This window comes from Equus caballus, chromosome 3 (genome assembly GCF_041296265.1).
Source record: "Equus caballus isolate H_3958 breed thoroughbred chromosome 3, TB-T2T, whole genome shotgun sequence".
NCBI classification, from domain to species: domain Eukaryota; kingdom Metazoa; phylum Chordata; class Mammalia; order Perissodactyla; family Equidae; genus Equus; species Equus caballus.
Window position 1 is genome coordinate 109,116,241 of NC_091686.1, and position 21,645 is coordinate 109,137,885.

General features: G+C 40.4%; 1 protein-coding gene across 8 annotated transcripts in view; it reads left to right on the forward strand.

Annotated features, from left to right (window-relative positions):
• The window catches only part of KCNIP4 (potassium voltage-gated channel interacting protein 4), a 1,058,683-nt gene that overhangs the window by 819,246 nt on the left and 217,792 nt on the right, over positions 1 to 21,645 (forward strand). Inside the window, exon 1 of one of the 8 annotated variants that reach the window (XM_023638706.2) lies at positions 16,457 to 17,288. The exons of 5 other annotated variants lie outside the window; for them this stretch is intronic. In XM_023638706.2, the coding sequence (XP_023494474.1) occupies positions 17,177 to 17,288 (112 nt within the window). In that variant the 5' untranslated portion in view covers positions 16,457 to 17,176. Of the gene's footprint in view, positions 1 to 16,456; positions 17,382 to 21,645 lie in introns of those variants that run through there. 2 more of the 8 variants (XM_023638710.2, XM_070262543.1) reach the window with 2 other exon arrangements.

Here is a 21,645-nt window from a genome sequence, read left to right on the forward strand (position 1 = left end):
TACAGCACTGCCAATGAACGGATTATGAGCTATTCTCCCATCCTTGCCTTTTCCTACTATACTCTTAGACAGTGAGCATTAGGTTTCAGAAAAACATGTTCCCCAGCTTTATTTTATAAAAATTACAGTTTGTTTTGGCTGACGTGTTTATAGTCATTTTCGGAGTTTGCAGATGCACATTGAAATCTGCAGTATCTGAGATGAGAAATTGGCTCTGGGGCTCATCATTTACTTCTGTGCAGTAGAAAAGCTCGCAGTTTTTGTACTTTGGTGGTGGGAGAAAATACAACAGGACCAAATGCTATCTGGAAATATGATACACGGAACGTGTTAAGGAATTGAACGTTCCCACCTATTTATTTCCTCTGAGAAGAGGGAAACAGATGATATCCCCAAAGTTCATTTGTTAGGTTGGCAGTTAAGCACTCCCAGCTCATATTTCCATAGAAACAATCATGCTCTTTCCAGCTGGCTGCATTACGCGTTACAAAGGGTTTTAATGAACTTACCTAGAAATCAAATTACTATTTGTAAAACAATTTCTAAGGAAAAATGTCTTCGACTTTGAGGCAAGAAGGAAAGAGTGGTTCAAAGAATAAACAAGCAATATTTTTTGGAGAAAGAGGTATTGTAACAGATCAGGTTTGGTAGTGTCAACAAATTCCATGCAAAAATGAGAGTACTTGAAACCTCTCTCAGTTCCCTTGTCTGCTCAGAGCAGACAATATATTCCTCACAGAGTCCTTGTGAAAGTTAAACAGGATAATATATATGAAGACTCTGCTATATGTTGAACAAAGTAGGCACTCAATAAATTCCTGTTGTCGTTTCTTAAGGAGCATATATTCTCTGACTTCTATTTCTTCACTTCCATCCCTTTTCTCCCCCGCAGAACCATGGTCACTGAAGAGGGAGGAAACAGGAGGAAGGATGGCACTTCAAATCCCACCTTCCTCAATTATGCAGAGCAAGTCCACTCATCCAGTTTAAATCCAACATTTTATACCCGAATCTATCTCAACACTCAACAAAACATTAAGAGCTCTTCATTTCAGGACCCGCCTGCCTCAAAAGGCAGATTAGTGACTTTTTTTTGTCACTTAAACATTTTTGAACTTTAGTTACTTGTTGAATTTTCGATTTCATCATAAGCAATTTATGAAACAATTTCATAGTGTTTTCTCCTAGAGGATACTCAAAATTGTTTTCTTTATCCATTTACATTTGTTACATTTAAATACTAAATATTGAAGGGTGACGTATTACATCTAATGGTATTAATAAAGGGGAAAACCACGTGTACTTGTGAATGAATGTTTGTTGCTTTGAGTAGGTATTTCAGCAATGTTCATCAACTCATTATCCAGCACCTGCTACATTTCAAGTTTGTTCTCAGTGCTGAGGATTGTGAACGAAGCCAACAAAAATGCTATCTAATGGCATTTAGAGTCAAATGGCGCAAACAAGACAAAGAAATAAAATATACAGTTTACGTAATAGTGGTAATTGCTAAGAAGAATAAAAGAGTTTGGAGGAGGTGAGGGAGAATTGGGAATGAAAGAATGTAATTTTGGATAAGGCAGATTTGGATTAGCCCTTCTGGACTAAGTAAGGTGGTAATGGAATAGTGACCTGCAATTGTCAATGGGATGAGTCATGTAGAAATCTGGGTAAAAATTGGTCCAGGTAGGGGCCAGCCTGATGGCACAGTGGTTAAGTTCACACACTCCACTTTGGCAGCCCAGGGTTCTCTGGTTTGGATCCCAGACACGGACTTACACATTGCTCGTCAAGCCATGCTGTGGTGGCATCCCACATAAAAAAATAGAGGAAGATTGGCACAGATGTTAGCTCAAAGACAATCTTTCTCAGAAAAGAAAAAACTGGTCCAGGTAGACCAACCCCAAATGCAAAGGGCCTGATGTAGGAACATGCCTGGGATGATAAAGGCACATGGAGGAGACCAGTGTGCCTGGGGTAAGGGAGAAATAATGAGAGGTGAAATCAGAAACTTACCATAAAAGACACGTACCCCACTTGAAATTAGTTTTTACTTTTATAAAGATGACAGCTATTAGAAGATTTTGAGCAGAGGAATCACATAATTCAATCTATGTTTTAAAAGGTTTACTCTGGCTGCTTTTTCTACAGAATGGAATATGGGAAGGCAAGAACAAAAGCTGAGAGAAGATTTAGAAGACAAAAGTCAGGAAGGAGAGGATGGTGGCTTGGATCAGAAGTGTAGCAGTGTGGTGCTAAGAACTGATCAGTTTGGATAGTCTTTAAGGAAGAGCCAAATGGATTTGCTTGTGGTTTGTGTGGTAATTGGAGAACCCCTTACTTGGCATTACTGGAATAGATGGCATATACCTACCTGAAGAAGCCAACATTCTGAGACAGGTGGAGGTGGGGAGAATCCACTCAGCAAAAGCATATGATTTTAAATGGCCATGAACAAATATTCCCATGCCACTTATTCTCAATTTTCTTTTTCTCCTTTCCTTGATAATGATTGAGAGTTCCAAAGGGGGCAATGAACGCTCTGGGAAGATTAAGTTGCCCATAATAGCAAATTCAAAGTTTTGACGCACGTGCCTTGTTTCAGTCTCATCTTTGACTAGTGTATTGTGCAGTCACTAAACTTAATGCTTCCTTTTCCAAAGCTACATGCATCAATTTGTTAGTCCTTTCCAATATAATTAATTTTGCAAATAATCTTGACTTTCAACCAGAGAAGGTAAATGTTTTTTCTGGAAACTCAAACATCATTCAGGACACTCTCTCTTTCTAGCTGTCATGGTTAATCAGTCCCCAGTATCTGGAGATTCCATCACCTCTTTGTCTCTCATATCCATTCATGTCTCTCAGGCTAGTTGTCCACAATCCTAATACTTGAACTTCTGAAACAGCCTCTTAATTAGTCTCTTTGCCTGTAGTTCAGCCACACTCACCTCCCAATCAGTTCTCTACAAAGCAACGACAGTGATCTTTCTAAAGAACAAATTCAATGCTATCCTGCCTTTGCTTACAATATTTCATTGGTTCCCCAGCACTCTCAAGATAAAAGAGCAAACTACTTTAGCATGCTTAAAGAGCCTTTGTGATCTGGCTCCTGCTGACCTTAGCAGCCTCATCTCTTGAAATACAACTTATTCCCATCCAACTCATCCACTCTGTGTTACTCCCGCCCAAACAAACTCACTCAGGGCACTGAGCTCTTGCCCACGTCTAAGACATTTCACCTACTGTTCCTTCAACCAGTAACACATTTTCCTCCTCTCTTTCTGACCCTCCTTATCTTTGAGATCTTAGCTCAGATGATATCTCTTTTCCCAGCTAGCCTGTCCTGTTTCAAGTATAGATCAAGTGTCTGTCTAATGAGCTCCCATGATGAACCACCATTGCTCTCACTACAGTATTTAATAACTGTCTACTTACTTTTCTGCATTCTCCATTGGACTGTAGGCTCCAAGAGGGCAAGAGTAGCTCATTTGTACATATGGTATCCCCATCACCTGTGTCAATGTTGGGTACATATAGAATGGTTAGTAATAATTGTAGAATTATCTTGGATTGAATGGAAAAGCATAAGAATCACAGTCAAAAATCCCTTTAAACATTATCTTTCTCCTTTCACTGCTGCACACCAGTCCTCTACATATGTACACACTCCTGCAAACACCCTCCCCATACACACACATATACACACACTTGCACTTTGACCGGCCTCAAACTAATTTGTGCTAGGACCACCCTTTAACTCGAAGAATGAGCAGGTTTCCATATTTAATGCAATGGTCTAGCCTCTCCTTGAAACTCTCTTTTCTCTTGACTCCCATGAAAATATTACTTTCTAAGGCCTCCTTAGATCTCTCTCACCACTCTTGTTCTGGCATACTTGGTTCCTCTTCCTCATAGAACATCGGTTTCTTACTCTTGTCTGTCTCTCTCTATACATCTTGCTTCCCTGAATATCTCATTCACTCTTGTCTCTTCAACTATCACCTCTATATGGATGAGCCCCAGATTTTTATCTCTAGCTCTGGCTTCTCTCCCAAGGTATAGCTTCACATTTTAAGTTGTCAACTCAGAAGCTCTACTTGGATTCCCTGCTGGTTACTCAAATGCAACTCTACTAAAATTTGTTATTTTCACCTCCCTGCATATTCCTGTTTCCAATTTCCCCAGGGATGACTTGAGGTGGTTGTCTGGACCCTCATGAGTTTCCTTTCTCCTGAAAGGACCGAACACCACAGGAGTGGGTCTGCAGTGCTCTTCTTCACTAGGTGAACTTCCTCCTGGTTATAACTGATTGATCCAGGTTTATTTGCCTGACCCAAGGTGGGCCAAGCAGGATCTCCCTTTTTGAAGTTTGAAATTTGGCCATGAATAGATTCCATGGTTAAAAGTGCCTGGAGAAGAGACATGTTAAGAATAGCCTTCTAAGTAGAGGTCCACAAACTACTACTGCAGGCCACCCATAGCTGCCTTCTTTCTGTCACTTCCTAACTCTTGATTTTTCAGTTCTTTCTTTCAAGTTCATGAGTTTTGCTAGCATCCTTTCAATGCATTTTCACCATCTTTTTTATTTTTTCATTAGTCAAAGCCTGCAAAATGTTGACAAATAAATGTTTCATATTTCACAACCAGTTCAGATCACCTTTGATGACTCCTGTCCTCGGTCTCTGCTTCATACTGCTCTGCCAGGTTCAGCTCTCCTTTTTTGCTAGTGTCGGTGCCAATCCCTTTCTGCCCACTCATAGGACCTCTGACTTAGATGGTTGCAGTAGCCTATTCTGTGGTCTTCCTGTCTCCAGTTTTCTTATCTTTTCTTTCATCGCTGTGGTTCCTTTTGGAATTCTTATTGCTAGATGAAGTAAACAGGACACTGCTATGATCATGCCACTCCACTGCCCAGAAATGTTCATTAGATTCTCATCATTCAACTCTCTTATAGATACTTGTCACTCTTCATAGTCAGGCTTCTCCCACATTTCCAGTTTGATAAATTCTATCTTGAACCTGCTGTACTATAAAGTGAAGTTAGTTGCTAATCTCTAATTATGACCATTGCTGAGGCAGTTGATGTGGTTTAAAATTCCTGCATGAAGCAAGAACTCTGTTTTATGTCATTCATTCACTCAACAAATAGTTATGACAAGCCTATAACCAAGAAGAGTGCTAAACATTCTTCTAGGTGCTGAAGATAATGTGACAAATAGGTTAGTAAAGGACCTTGACAGGAGCATTCTATATGGGTGGAAAAAGATAGGAAATGAATGGGCTAACAAACATGTTAAAAAGAATAAGATCTAGGAGGGTCCAGCACCATGGCCTAGTGGTTAAGTTTGATGGGCGCCACTTTGGCAGCCTGGGTTTGGTTCTTGGGTGTGGACCTACACCACTCGTCAGCAGCCATGCTGTGGTGGTGACCCACATACAAAATAGAGGAAGATTAACACAGTTGTTAGCTCAGGGCGAATCTTCCTCAAGCAAAAAGAAGAAGATTGGCAACAGATGTTAGCTCAGGGCAAATCTTCCTCAGGGAAAAAAAAAAAAAAACAATAAGTTCAGGGAGAATGGTGAGTGCTAAGGAGAAAATAAAAGAGCAAATTGATAGAGAGTGATGGGCAGTGGTAACAGGAGACAGAATATGCCTAATAGGGTGGTCAGAGAAGGCCTGTCTGAGAAGACAGCATTTGAACCAAGAACTGAGTGATGAGAAAGAGGGAGAAATAAGGAGACAGCCTTGAGGGAAAGAACATTCCACACAGAAGGATCATGAAGCACAAAGACCTCAGGCAAGAATAATCTTGGTTTATTCAAAAACTTGAAAGCCCATGTAGGAAGAGGTCTGTGATTGTGGGAGGAGGGGCTGGAGGCTGAAGCGAGCCTCAGTTGAGATCAAAAAGAGGCCAGGACATGGTGAAGAGTTTGAATCTTATCCCGAATGTAACAGTTAATGATTGGAAGGCCACAAGCAGGGAAGTTATATGGAAAATGCAGTCTTTCATCTGGCTGCTGTGTAAACAGACTGTGGAGGTATGAGAGTGAAAACAGGAACATCAGATGGGAGCTTGTTGCATGGTGGCTTGAGTCCAGGGCTATATTAGTAGACTTCATAAGAATTAGTCAGATAGAGGTTACATTTTGGAGGTGGAACCAACAGGATTTGTTGATGGGTTTATATTGAGGAATCTTACATATTTTAGCACATAGTAGACACTCAACAAATGTCCTTATTGACTCCTTGAAGGAATGATTGAACTACTATGAATGGTCAAACTCAGATTCCATAAAGCACTCCCTAATGGACCTCCACACTCTTATTTCCTTCTCTTCTCCCTCCTCTGAACTCCTGCTGCACTTTAAACACACTTTCTCATGGCCACTAGTCTTTTTCCTTGGATTTGGTGATTTACGTGCATTCCTTACTTCCCCTTCTAGACTGTAAGCTTCTTCAAGATATTTAACCCCCACAGTCCCTTGCATATTTTGCATGGCACATAATCAGTGACTATTTTTTGAAGAATGAATGAATAAAGTGAAGTGAGAACTTACACAAAGTTTAAAATTCTTAAAGAAACGATCACTGAGCGAAGGTATCTGAACTCCAAGGAGTTTTCCACATAGATTAAACAATTATGCAGCTCAGTTTGTTTACACTCTGTCTTGCTTGGAAGCCTAGGACTAACTGAGTGACTAAGAGTGGCTATGTTTCAGAGAACCAAGCACTGAAAGGCAATGTGAGGCTGGCTGGTGTGAATGAGGACAGGGTTTCAAGGTTTGCTTGGTCACATACCAGGAAAAGTGGTTAAGAGTCTTAACCATTTTGAATTGCAGTTTTGTCATTTATCAAATGGGCATAATAATAGAAATACCTCAGAGATGGTTTGTGAAGAATCACTAATAATTACTCTTATAAAGAGAGTACTTGCTGTGTGCTCATCAAAGCCCAGAATGCTTTAACTGTACTGCGTACTAACCCATTTATTGCTCCTGACAACAATGTATGCACTTTTATTATCACCAATATAAAGCACTTACTGTTGTCACCCAAGGGGTGGGGAGGAGTGGTCTGCCTGCTGCAAGACATGCCAATAGTTGAGAGGCAAGTTGGTAGGAGAGAATGTGTTTTATTACAGCTTGCTAGCAAGGGGGAAGTTGGCTGACTAAAGTCTGAAAGAACCATCTTACAGAACAAAGACTACAGGCCAGAATATAAGGGGCTGGTCTCTGGGTGGGAGAGGCATCTGGTCTTAGTTCCTGATAATTTTTTGTTTTACTGGATATGCATCAGAGACTGGAGCAACACTCTGTACCCTGATCTTTCAGTTGTCATTGATGATGACTCTCAGCATAGACTCTCTGCCTCAGGGTCATCACATTCCTAAGGAACTTAAAAGAATAAAGTTATCAACTTATAGCAGCTGGGAGGGGCCATAAAATTGACAGAGCATGTCTGAGTTAGTTGATCAGAGGTCACTCAGAGTTTCAATATGTTTTCTTTTCTACAATATGGCTTCCCTCGTGTCAACCTTTGTTAAATCGGCATCATTACCACAGTACCCAACACAGAAAAAGCATTCTGTAAGTATTAAAGAAGCAAAAACCCCAAAACTGGTATGGAGCCAGAATACCTGGTTTTAAAACCCAGTTTTGCTGCTGTTTTTGACCTTCAATAAGGCAAACTCTCATTACCCTAATTTTCTCATTTTTAAAATGGACAAATGTAAGGAATAAGTGAGACAAAATCTGTGAAAGTGCAAATACACATAAAATTACACCAAAATCCTGGATAAACGTCGGTGTTTGGAAAGTGTTAGAGCTGATTTTTAGCCCAAGTGTATAAGACACCAGCCCATTTAAATGCAGTCTTCTAGGGAGAAAGCATCATACGATCTTCAAAGGAGAAAGTCTCTCATTTACTAAGTTTTGTTACCGCAGTAAACACTATTTCTGAAAGTCGTGGTCTGTGACTTGCTCATGTCCAGAGAATTGACAGCTTTAAGTAAAAATTAAAACCTCAGTAGCTACAGATCTTGGTTTGTTTCCGGTCTTATCCATCCTAGGATGTCCAGGCCAGTTAATTAGAGCATTCTGTGTGAGTACTTTTCACCACTTACGAAGCACCTTCTCCTCCATTATCTTTTGTGATCCTCCGGGAAATTCTGTAAAAGAGGAACATTATCCCAGTTCTGTACTCCAGGGTTCTAGCTCCTTTGGCTCCAAGTTTAGTCTAGGGCTCACAGGAAACACCTGCTCTGCATCTAATTGCTTCTGACCACTAAAATGAAAGAAGAATGTCCCTCAGTCTGATCATTAGCTCATATCTTCTAAATTGTTTGGTGTTCCTTTTTAATATTTTGAAATGTAGTTTCTTCAGAGTCCTTTCTTAGTGAAAATTGGAAGTTCAGAGATAGGACTACTAATTAAAGCTGCCCTTTCTTTCTGAAAGACAAGCTTCTTTTTCTGTAGATTAAACACATACACACACAGACTCATGCCCACATACCTCAAGCGGATTGCTCTTGATGAAAGATAGAATTTGTAGGTTTCAATTTAGGGTTGGCTTTCCTTTTCTTACTTAAAGGAGCATTTCCTGTTAAAAGTAACTTGTATATTATAACTATGTGGTAGGCAGAATAATGGCCCCCCAAAGATATCCACATTTTAATCCCCAGAACTCATGGATATGCTAAATTACATGGAAAAGGTAATTACAGTTGCAGATGGAATGAAGGTTGCTAGTCAGCTAACCTTAAAATAAGAAGATTACCCTGGATTATCCAGGCAGGCATAGTGGAATCATAAGGATAAGTGAAAGAGAGAGGCAGAAGAGTCAGGTTCAGAATGATGTTGCCTGGGAAAGACTCAGCTGGCCATTTCTGACATTGGACATCAAGGTGACCACTAGTCAAGGAATGCAGGCAGGCCCTAGAACCTGGAAAAGGCGAGGAAGAAGATTCTTTCCCAGAGCATGGTGAAGGAACACAGCCTTGCCAACACCTTGATTTTAGCCTAATGGGACCCATTTCAGACTTCTGACCTCCAGAGCTGTAAGATAATAAATTTGTATTGTTTTAAGCTACCAATTTTATGGTAATTTGTTACAGCAGCAATAGGAAACTAATACTAACTGATTTCAGCAGTATCATAGTATGAGTGTAATGATAGAAAACAGGCAATCTTCAGCAAAGACAAGCCACAACACAAATTGACTATACCTTCTGGGAACCATGGAATTCTCAGAAGAGAAACGGTTCCCTTTCCAGCTCTCCAGGCTCCTGTTTTTGGAGCTGAGATAGTAAGAAAATTTTTCCTTTGCCTCTTTTTTTTTTTTTCCTTCAAATAAAGCTTAGTCCCTTTTACCAAAGAGATTCACTCAGGTGCAGCACAAAATGTGTCAGTGCAGCTGAGAACACGTGAGTCAGTCTGTGGGAATCTTGTGCCTAGGAAATGAGAGAACCAAGCTAATGAAGTGATAAATCTATGACAAGTGGGGCCCCGTCCCAAGTGAGTGAGAAGGCATCACGGGGCCTAGGAACATTGAAAGCAGGACCCGAGGCCCAGCTATGGCTAATGCAATATGCATAGAGATGCTATTCATCATACTTTTAAAACCACCTGCTCTGTTTCCAAGGTCATTTGAAGCCATTGCTGAGAAGGCAGAGTAGAAGAGATCCTCCGCATGTCTAGTTATAGGACCCTAGAGATGGACCAGGGAGGTGGGTCTAACTCAGCGAGAGGTAGCCCCTTGCTCATTCCTTTCCTATAGCCTTTTTTACTCCTATTTTAGGTTATCTCCCTTGAAGTCTCTGAGAATCTTACAAGCAGAAAACAGGCCACATTCAGCTTTATATTCTTTTTTTTTTTTTTTCTGCTGTGGAAGATTTTCCCTGAGCTAATATCTGTTGAAAATCTTCCTCTTTTTTCATATGTGAGCTGGCACCAGCATGGCCACTGGCATGTGGTGTAGGTCTGTGCCCGGTAACTGAACCCAGGCCACAGAAGTTGAGCATGCCAAACTTAACCACTAGGCCACCAGGGCTGGCCGCCACTTTGTGTTCTTGAGCCCGTCACAGTGGCCTGCATAGAAGACTGCTTCTCTCTCTCATTTCCCCTTCCTTTTCTTCCTCTCTTCTCTCCTCCCTTCAGCTTTTCTCCTTCCTCCCCTTCTCTCCTGAGCCCCTTCTCTTATCTCATTTCTTTTTTCTTTGCTCTTTTGATCTTGCTTCCAGGAAAGAACTTGAAACTAAACATTTACATTTCACTATGAGGTTATGGCCACACCACAGGCTACCTTTCTGGAGACCATTTGCATTTTAAATTTTGTTTCTCTTTGTTTAATGGGTCTACAATAAAAGCAAAACAAAACAAAAACAGCCATCTTTACACATATCTCCCCAGGGATGTAGGAACACTGGCTCTTGAGTGAGAATTCCTAAAGTTAATTCCCAATTCCCTGACTTCTGACACGTAATTGTCAGGGAGGAAAAACTTTTCATCTACCCTCTTAGGTTCAATAACTGCAGTCTGCAAATTAGACTAACAAACAACAGAATAACAGAAGAAAAAGTGTACAGTTTTTATTAATATTTATATGCATGGAAGTTCACAGAAAAGAAGTGAAATTCAAAGAAGAAGTTAGACTTGGGGGCTTATATACCATTTTAACAAAGGAAAGAGAGTTTTGTCTTGAAGGGATGATAAATTGTGGGTAAGTGACTAGGAAATACATGCGGGAAACTGATAGAAGATGAGGCTTATTTTAGTTACAGCTGTTTGTACAGACTCATCTCCGTGCCGACTCTCTGTCTCTGATGATAAGAGCTGCTCTCTGACTCCTGGCAGAGGATGGTGGGGGATGGAGGGCAGCTTCACAAAGGAAAATTTATGGCCTTCTTTTAGGTAGATAAGAGGAGGGCAGAGAACTCTTCTTGCATTTACTGATTCTCAGTTGCCTTCAGTTCACTATAATCCTTAAGCCAAAGTGGCATATTTTGGAGTGGCATATTCTGATCCCTTCACAATCTGGGCAAGTTACTTAACTTTTGCATTTCAGTGTCCTCATCTGTAAAATGGGGTTAATGATATTTCCTATCTTATCAGAATGTTGTGATGATTCACTGAGATAGTTTATGTAATGCACACAGTACACTGTCTATCACACAGTAGGGGCTCAAAATATTGTAATCCTAGTTATACTATAATAAAGAAAAGGATAATCATTATTATCATCCTTGATAATGATTTCTCTCAAGCCAGCCCATCGTAGTGATATGTGGTAGACAGTTTTGAGAGAGAGAGCCCATGAAAAGGATTGCGACATGACAGCCAAAATTACATGTCATATCAAATTGGTGAACCCAGGAACCCACTCAGTTTAGGCCAGAAAAGCCAGGAAAAGGAAATTAAAGCAAGCAAAAACAGTCATAAATTATAGGGAAAGATTCTATTCTTATGAATGTTTTCTAGTTGCATTTCCAAATAATCTGCTATTTTGTTTATATGAAGATTACATCCTGCGCATGCTTTGGTCATCAGATACTTGAGAACTCTTTCAAGATAACATTAGTGCAATGTTGCTGAATGTTCCCTAAAGTGGAAGGTATTTCCCCCTCATCACTACCACCTTATAAATTTAACAGAGCACTCAAACCAGAACACTGGATGCTTAATTGTTTAATGGACAACCATATACATATTTTAAGGAATTCCATTCCAGACACATTTATTAACCTTTCAGAATAAGCCCTGTAGCTGAGTGAGATAGCTTATGTCCTGTCATGTTTAAGTGGAAAGCTTGTCTGGAGAACATATAGAGATCTTTCCAAGTAATTGAGAAATCCAAAGACAGAGGGATGTGAGATACTTTCTGGTGGAGGTAAGGGTGGAGGGTAGAATAGAAGGCACCAGAGGGGAAATAGCTTTCATCATTTTGGTGAGAAAAATCTTAAAATTAGAAGAGACACTAATGGTCACACACCAACTGTGTCCTCGTTACTTGCTCTGTCAAGTCCCAACGTTAGAAGGCCTCTTCCAGCAACATTCCAGCCCCGTTTTTCTCTCCTGCCTCAATCCAGCTATGTCACCATCATGAATGCTGCCCTAGCACGTGCCCCTTTCCATTCCCAGGAAAGCCATTCCTCCTATCCTCGCTTATTTTTAAAAACTAGCTTAGGCTTCTCTCTTCGATGGAAACGTCTAGATGATGCCAACCACAGTGACGTCTTGCTTCTCTGAACTCTTATTAACTAGGAGTAGAAAATGTTTCTTTTAGAATTTAGTTTCTTTTTAACTTCTCAGTGCATCATTCTGATTTCCCCTGTAGTTAACAATTCAGGAATTATGACAAACCAGAGGATTCAAGCCAACTTTGTCCACTTCCCAAGTCCTTTGGCCTTGAACAAGTCAATTCTTCTCTCTCCATCTCTCTTTTAAACCTCTGTAAAATAAAATGATTGGATTATTTGATCTCTAAAAGTTTATACAAATTTAAACCAATAATTTTAATTTTAATTTAAGTTAACTAGTTCCTATATGCGTTCTATCTAGATCCTATATGTTATTCTATCTATATTTTTGGAGAGACAATAGGTAGGGTGGTAAATCTATCTAATTTTAACATTTTTCTCAACTTTGTTACATTTATTTTTATATTTATATAATGTCAATAGTATGAAGAAACATCACCTGGTGAAATTTCAAACTGAAGATACAACAAAGAGGAGGAAATGATCAGTTTCAGGTTTCAGGCAAATCATCCCATTTGAGGTTATTTAAAGAATCACAATAGATCAGTGCAAGAAAATTGAATGTCTCTACTCACTGACCCTTTCTCTTTCTCGGACTAGTCAATCAACTTGGCATGCCTCCTTGGAGTGTGTTTTTACTTTCCTAAGAGTTTCTGGCAATATTTCCCCTTCTTAGTCCCTTACCAGAGACCCAGTTAAAGAACCATTTGACATGGTGCAGAGAGGCCCAAAATCGAGTGATAAATCGCGAAGTGCCTAGAATCTGGCAGCCAGGATACCCAAGTTCAAATCTCAACTCTGCCGAGTACTCTCTACAAGACCTCGGGCAAATCGCTTAACCTTTTAAAGCCTGAACTTTCTCCTAGAAACCAGAGTAATAATATGCATCTCAGGGAATTATGAAAGAATTCAATTAGCTAGTACGTGTGAAGATTTTAGAGTAGTGCCTGACACTTATACAGTCTCCATAAATGTTAGCAGATATTATTTTTGGAGTAAGTTAGATATAAATCCTGATTGTATGCTTTATTGAATGTGACTTTGTGAAAATAATCTCAGCGACCCTTGGTTTTTATTTTTCTTTGAAATAGGGACAATAACAGCTAACTAATTGATTTGGGATAAGATTAAATGAAATTTTACATATGAAGTACATAGTATGGTACCTGGCTTAGAATAAGTGGGCAGGAAATGTGCGTTTATTCCTTTCCTTTGGTATGGAAGACAGACCTTTGCTACAACGGGAAAAAAAGGGAGGGCCTAGGAATGAGGAAAGAAAACCAGGGCATATTTTAATATAACAAACTGGGTTGGGACTGGCAAATTGCTGCAACAAAATGATAGAGCCATAATCTGGAGTTGTTTTTTAAGATAATATGTATCCAAATATTCCTTCTCAGATGGCCCTAGAAAAACAATCTTCCCCAAGTGTGCCCTAATTCCCCAGACTTCTCAGATGAGGCAGGAAACTCGTTGACGACACTATTACATTATTGCTATTACTATTACCTTACCAAATCTTACTGTGGGGGGTGCATGTGAGAGAGCCCATGGCATCCTCAAGAGCTGGAAGATCCTGTAGCTGGAGCCAACAGAAAGAGCTCAGAACACCAAGTGGTAAAGGGAGCTAATGTAGATAGAGGCGGGGTGGACCACCAAGACTCTCAGATGATGGACTCTACACTGGGAATGCTGTTGTCCTGAAGTGAAGTCCTGCCTGGAATCAACAAAATCATATCCGTGGGTCTTTATGTGAGTTTCTAAGATGGTGAGGATTTCTTTCTTGGAAAATGACATGTGACAATTTAAAAATACTTTGCCTAGCTCTATAAATCAAAAAATCAATTGACAAATATTTGCTGAAATCTGCTGAAGTGTATAAACAGAGAATAATGAAATTGAGAGCCAGAAAAAGCAATGTTTAAATTCTAGATCAATAGCTTTCTAGCTTTGTGACATTGGTTAAGTCACTAACCTCTCTGTACCTTAGTTTTTTCAACTGTAATATGATATTGTATAGGATTAAAAGAGATGGTTACAGTTAACTTCGCTTAATTAATTTCTGTAACTTTTTTTTAAAACTTTGGACATCCTATAGCCAAATGTTGGCAGGAATTTCAGAGAATGGTTACTTAAAACATTTCTTTTCTCATCAACTACTGAGAACTACTTCCCTTCACTGGCTTGCTGACACAACTGAACACAACATGTTCAGATGAATAGGTGGTTGGGCAGATTGATATAAAAATATCTCCCATAGGGGCTGGCCCCGTGGCCGAGTGGTTAAGTTCGCGCGCTCCGCTGCAGGCATCCCAGTGTTTCGTTGGTTCGAATCCTGGGCGCGGACATGGCACTGCTCATCAGACCACGCTGAGGCAGTGTCCCACATGCCACAACTAGAAGGACCCACAATGAGAAATATACAACTATGTACTGGGGGGCTTTGGGGAGAAAAAGGAAAAAATAAAATCTTTTAAAAAAAAAAATATCTCCCATAAACATTATCATCCAAAATGCGAAGCATCACTGTAAGGTCCAGCTTGGTGACCTAAGTATATTCCTGATGCCCAGAGGAGAAAAAAAAGTCCTGCGGGCTGGAGTGATCAGGCAGTCTATCTGGGAAAAAGACTGGAACTAGACCCAGGAGCAGGGAGGAGTGGCAGGACGAGGGGAGAGCCAAGTCACTTTATCCATCTAGGCCCAGCAGAGCTTCTAAGAGTGGGCACTTCTGCCATAATCCCACAGCTACCATGTGCTGAGCAGGCACCGGGCTCAGCTCTCCACAATCTCAGTTAACTCTCACGCCAACCATGAGAAGGAGGCAGTCACATTCTCATCTTGAACTTAGAAAACTGAGAGTCAGAGATGGCGTGCTTTCCCCAAGGTCACACAGCAAGCAAGTGAAAGAACCAGGATTTAACCCAGGTCTATCTCTCCAAAGCCTGTGTATGACACATGATTTCTAATAATGATGAAAGCTGTCACTATTGATGGTTACCTGCTCTGTAAAGCCTCCTTCCTGTCACTGCCACCCATCTTTCCTCAGGTGGAGTTGACTTTTCCTTCTTGTGCTCCCACTACACCCCATAGAGACATCTGTTCAAGTGCTGGTGTATTTATTGGTCACATTAGACTTTATTAAACTTATTAAACCCAAAGAATAGAGCTGAATATTACTTGCCATTTTATCATTCAACTACCTGTCACAGCTCATAGTAGCAACTTTACAAATGTTAATGAATAACCAAACGAATGAATGAATGAATGAATATTGCCTACCAAGCACTGTGCCCACCCCAGTTTTGGTCGGTAAGGTGATCTCTTTATGCTTCAATTTTCTTGCCTATAAAATGTAGATGACCATAATGCCTACCGCATAGAGCTGTGGGGATGAGTTAGTGTTGATACATCACTGTAATATTGATAAACAGAGTAAATGCTCAGTAAATGCTGTTATTACAACCACATTTAATTCTCACAATTCTCTTTAAATGGGGGACGTTAAAGAAAGTATTATAATCTCAACTTCACACAATAGGAACTGTTTTCAGAGAGGTTAAGTGTCTTGCAAAAAAATCACACAGTAAGGAAAGAGCAGAACCAGGAAATGCCCTCCCAGGTTTAAGATACTAGTCATAAACCCTTGTTTTTCATAGGGAGTTCCCAGAGATAAAACCTCTTTCATATACAGAGTCCCAGTTGATTCTCTTCACCAGTACTATAGGACCAAACTTAGCAGAGTGGAGGTAACTGTCAGAGTGATTAAGCCAGTGTGGTCCTGGCATAACCCAGAGTCCATGACCATTCCCACCAAGCTGCCTAGGCTGCCAGAATAGAACACCCCACAGGATCCTTCCGGACAGCATGAAGAATGTGTCCCTGATGATAAGATTCACCTAACTTCTTGTGTAAGAACACAAACTCCAGAATCTTCTGAATCAGACTCTTCACAAGAGAGTGTTTTTAACAAGCACCTGGGGTGATTTTTATCATCAGGGAGGTTTGTGAAACTTTGCTCTGAGACAGGCTGAAGTGAGAGTTTGAAGGATGATAGAGGTACTCACCCTCCAGGGGGCAGTTACTGAACATCAGTGTTCTTACAAGGTTCTGCTCTGCCCTACCCTGCATCCATCCATATTTGTAAATATAAAGACTAAATCAATCTCCCTGATAATGCTGTCAATGTGTTAGCAGGAACCAGACAGCCCCAGTGGAGTGGCAGGTGGGAGCTCGCTTGGATGCTCCCGCTTGACAAAGCCATGAATCATAGATCTTTTGCTCCTGCACTTTTCTCCCTAGAAAAGCTGCCCATGGGCTTCCACAGGGGCTTTCTGAAAGAGGCTATAAGCACTAGCCACCAACACGGATTTTTTCCCTAGAATCCCGAGAGGGGGCTGAGCTGTCTCGCAGCGCAAGCTCTAGGAGGAGAGAGCAGCTGCTATGGCAAAAAGGGGACATTCGCAAGCTCCCCAGGCAGCAAACTAGCGCGCAGACAGCCCTGCCCAGCCTGGTTTCCCGTTGTCAGCGGGTGGAGCAGCGCGGTGCTCTCTAGGGCAAGTTTCCTGGGAGTGTCCCTTCTCTCCACGGACACAGCAAAGTCTCCAGTTTTCCAACAGATGTTTCCCCCGCAGCTCTGAAGTCTAAGTACTCGCTGGCTGCAGCGCAGAGTCCCGAAGCCAGTGCACTGTCGTTGGGGGACACCACCAGACAAATGGCAGCATCAGCATGAGAGGCTGGACTTCAGCCCAGGTCGGTCCTCACTCCGGGGGGCCGCTGCTTTGCCCGGTGCATCTGCGAGGAGCTGCTCACTTTTCCCCCTCGCGAGTCTTTGTTCCAAGCCAGATATTGCTCGGATTTTCTGATTAACTCCCTCCGCTCCAAAGGGGTCCGGAGGCTGGGATGCTCTGCCAGCTTAAAGGATGTTGACTCTCGAGTGGGAGTCGGAAGGACTGCAAACAGTGGGTATTGTTGTGATTATATGTGCATCTCTGAAGCTGCTTCATTTGCTGGGACTGATTGATTTTTCGGAAGGTAAAGTGGTCGCTCTCAGTCTGTGCTGTTGGTCAGGTCTCGTGCAGAACTGGATACAGACGCTGCGGAAGTTGAGGAGGCTTAATACCCAAAGTAAAAGTTTTAAAATATGCATGCTTGACACAGAGCAGCCTAGTACTGGACAGTTCATTTCTGTTTACCCAGATATTTGATATTGGGAGAGAAGGGATAATGTACCGTTACCTTTCTATTTGAAATCTATTTGGGTTTAGGGTGATAATATGGGTTAAATATATTTCCAAGATGGGAAGTTAGGACTCTCTACCATGGGGTGATAATGCAGGCTGTTTTTTGATTGTCAAGTTTATGTTGGCTACCACGCCTTAATGTCATTAGCAATTCCATCCTCTGGAGGAGTACCTTGATACGTGAGGGAAATATTTGTGTGTGCCTCATTAGTTAGGAGGTACGGGGGTGGAGCTGGGTTGTTGATTATGATATAAAATGGATAAGCTTTTGGTTTAAAATTGAGTTAATGGATGCTTAACAAAAATGTGTTTTGAACACTTAATTTGCAAAAGTGTTTTGAGTACATTTCCCAATGAGCCACTTCGCTCATTTGCCTCTTGAGTGGGAACCCATATGCACAGGAGAGCATTGTTGCTACCAATAAATATTTTATCCATCTGACATAAATTGTACTACCCAAATCAATTTTATTATTCAATGACTGGAGAGTAAAAAGAAGTTGATTAACTTTGCTTTAACAGTTTGAATATAGAGTTATATTTTATGAAATATTTTTTCTACTAAAATAACATACTTTGAATTATTTAAACCTCAAAAATTTGATGTCAATTCTACATCCCAGCTCTCCTTTCTTCTCAAGTGAAAGAATGGAGTTCCCGAGACATTTGCTAATTTTCCTTTCGGATAAGTACATAATCTTCTATTGCCAAGTTATTTATGAATATTCACTTATGACGTTGTGCGTAATGTTGGAAGTTAATGGAAACATTTAAGCCTACCCATGCTTCTAATCTTTCTAACTACAGGAACTAAGATGACATCATCCTAAACTACATCCAGTATACAGGTTGTTTCTGTTAATATGTTAATAATGGTCAATGCATCTCATCTTCAGAAAGTCCTTTTTTCTACAAACTGGCTTCATTAGATTCTAACCAGTTTAGACCAGTATGAGTTTAGGCCATTAGGTTTAGACCAGTGTAAGAATGTAAGTTCTAATGTAGTTGTAAAATCTTCTTTTAAATATTCTCAATCAGTGACGAGTTCTGCTCAGGCACACATGAGAATAATATTATGATGAGATTAAACAAATCTCAGAAATTAGTTTCTTCCTTTTTTCCTGTTATGTACTAATTTTATTTAACTCCCAGAAGGAAAACAATTCATAAATAAGCTTCTCCAAGTGCTACACAACAATCTTGCATTATTTTGACATTTCTGCCTTGAGGCACCAATGTTGGTGCCTAAGATCATTTCAATGTCTGTGATTCGAATAATTTGCTCCTGTTTCGTCTCCATATTAGTTTTTGTTCCTTGGACTCGGTTGAGCCATGGCCCTCCACTTTAGTGCACCATACTCAAGATGGCTCGGTTTCAGAGCTAGATGAAACAGTGTCTAAAGGAGAACCACCATGGAAGCATTAGAGAAAGTCAACTTTCACAGCACTATGAGACAGCGCACAGTTCTTTTATTGCCAATGTTGAAAATGTAGCCACTTAAAGTCAAAAGTTCAACATTTAAGAGCCCTGCAAATGACTCAGCTTTTATGCTTTATGTCCTGCTTTATGTCACTTAAAGTTGAAGGTTTTCAAAGGAAAATTCAAATTTGAGTTCCAATAACAAGAAAAGCAGAATTGTAAACCTGATTCCCGCAACTAGACTCAGAATTTTGAGCTAGTCTGAAATGTCTCTCCGGGTTGGATCTCCATATTCATTTCCAAATAATATCCATATCTGTATATGAATCTATATTTCTATACACACATCTATATAGATGATGTACCTACATATTTATAGAGATTATGGAAAATGTCCAGTCAGCTGGGCAAACTTTGAATTCAATGTATAAGCCTTGATGATGCTAAAATACAAGGATGTGGGTTACCATCATACATGAGATGTAACTCATATTTATGTGACAAGTCAGTTCTTTTTTGTTCTGAAGTACATGGTAGGAAATTCTGGTGTAGTCAAACTATCTCATTTTACATAGGAGACAACTGCAATCTGGAGAGGTTAACTGAATCAGAAGGCAAAACTGAATGGGAGCAGAGTTAGCATCAAAATCAAGGACTACTGAATCCCATACAGTGCTTTTACCACCATGCACTTTTCATTTATTCCTCTTCCTTAATAGTGGGAAAGGGAATTAATGCAAATATGCATGGGAAATTTCCTGAATTCCGGAATCTTGTCCTGAACTGTCCATTAGCACCCTCGGAGATATTTGATGGAAATATATTCATAGGAAATAAGATTACACAATAGCCACACAATTTCTACAAAGCTTTGACCCAACCCAAGCGTGCAACCCAAGCATGCCATGTAAGTGAGCTAAACCAGATTTCCCACTTTGCCATAAATTAGAGGCAGAATTAGAACAAAAGCAAGCCAAGTGGTCTCCTAAGCCCCTTTCCCTCTAAGATCTGCACTGAATTTTGACCATCTGTAGCTTATATTTAGTGGCAATGAATGGCTAGTCCAAGTAGAATCCAACAATGAGACACAATAAGATGATGAGAATTCTCACATAGGCCTCCTGTCCACGTTTTCTCAGACCATGGCAGTGTGCAAGCAGAAACAGAACTTAAGCTTTTTGACCACTAGCCAATTGGAGGAATAAACAAAAAGGCAACTACAGAGCAAGCCACAAAATATTAGGGTATCGGGTCCCTCATTCTTTCTACCTGCAAATGATAAAGAGGCAAAAAGGGTTATCTCAATGTAGATTGCCAAACTTTTCACTGAGACTGTACCACCTAGAAAATACGGCCCAGAATAAGGCCAGGGAATTAACCATTCTTTTTGGTGGAGAAGTGAAGATGAGGCCCAGAGCAGAATGCAAGCTTCCTTTCGGCGATGTTGACCTTTTATACTATCCTCACGAGTCAATGATTCTTCATTGGTACCACTGTGGAGTATTTTCTCCAGTGAGACTATGTGCATCCATTAACTTAGAAAGTGGTTCTAAGTCTATTTGAATGAGAGGGTCTACATTAGAGTTGGGATAAAGGAGTGTTACCTTAATACCATCATCTACAATGGCTAGTGAAAATTAGCCTTGGATAGAAAAAGGTAGAGAGAAACATTTCTCCTCCTATCTAAATTAGATTCTGAGTTCGATAAATCCCTATTTCAAAAAATAATTCTCTTTCAGTTGAAATTCTTGGTTTAGGAAGCAAAAGCAATTTGCAAAGAGGATTAAAATGACTAATGGGATTTTAATATAATGATTTGAGGTTTTACACATATCCACTCATTAATGAGGGGAACAAGGAAGAACACTCACAAGATTAATCTCATCATTTCATAGTTTAGCATGTAATAAATGTCTTATTGAACACTAACTGTGTGCAGGGTCCTCTTTTAGGCATTGACAGAGATGGTGGGGAGGTACAAGATGAACATTAAAAGGATGTACCCTCAGTAAGCTTGCATTCTGGTAAAGGAAACTAATTACCAAACTAGACAGAGAAAATAAGTGCTGGGCATAAGACCAAGAAATGGCCTGTAGAAGCACAGATGGAGTGGTACATTCCGGAAAGGGCTCAAGGAAAGGTTTCATAGAGAAAAAACAGTTGTACAGGACTTAACAGTGTGAGAAGCAGTTCCTAAATTGGAGGATGGGGCTGAGCAAACAGCTAGAGCTAGGACCTCAGGCAGTGACAGAAGATTGTTTTCCTGGATAAGGGCAGTGGCTTGTAGCACATGGACATCAAAATGTTGAAATGAGAGATGTTGCTGAAGAGGTCTCTTGGGCTGCAATACTGAGAGTGTGCGTGTCTTCTCCAGTCAGTGAAGAGCCATGGACTCTAAGTCTTCAGCTTTAGGGAAGCCATGAGCAAGGCAGCAGACCAGAGTTTTTGGTGGGTCAACCTCAGAGTAGGTGATGATGACTTCAGACGGAAGAGAGCAGAAGCAAAGGTACCTGTTATGCTTCTGGAACAATTTAGGTGAGAGATGATAGGGCAAAAATCCATAGATTGCCCTCCTCAATAAAACATTTAGTGTGAAGTAGCAATTTGTAGTTTTTCCAGAAATTCCTGTTTAATGTAATATTCTTGGTCTGTATCATCTTGTAAAATACAAAAATGGCACAATTGTATTTTATTTCAGGGCAGCATTGTTTAGCTTTAAGTATGTTTC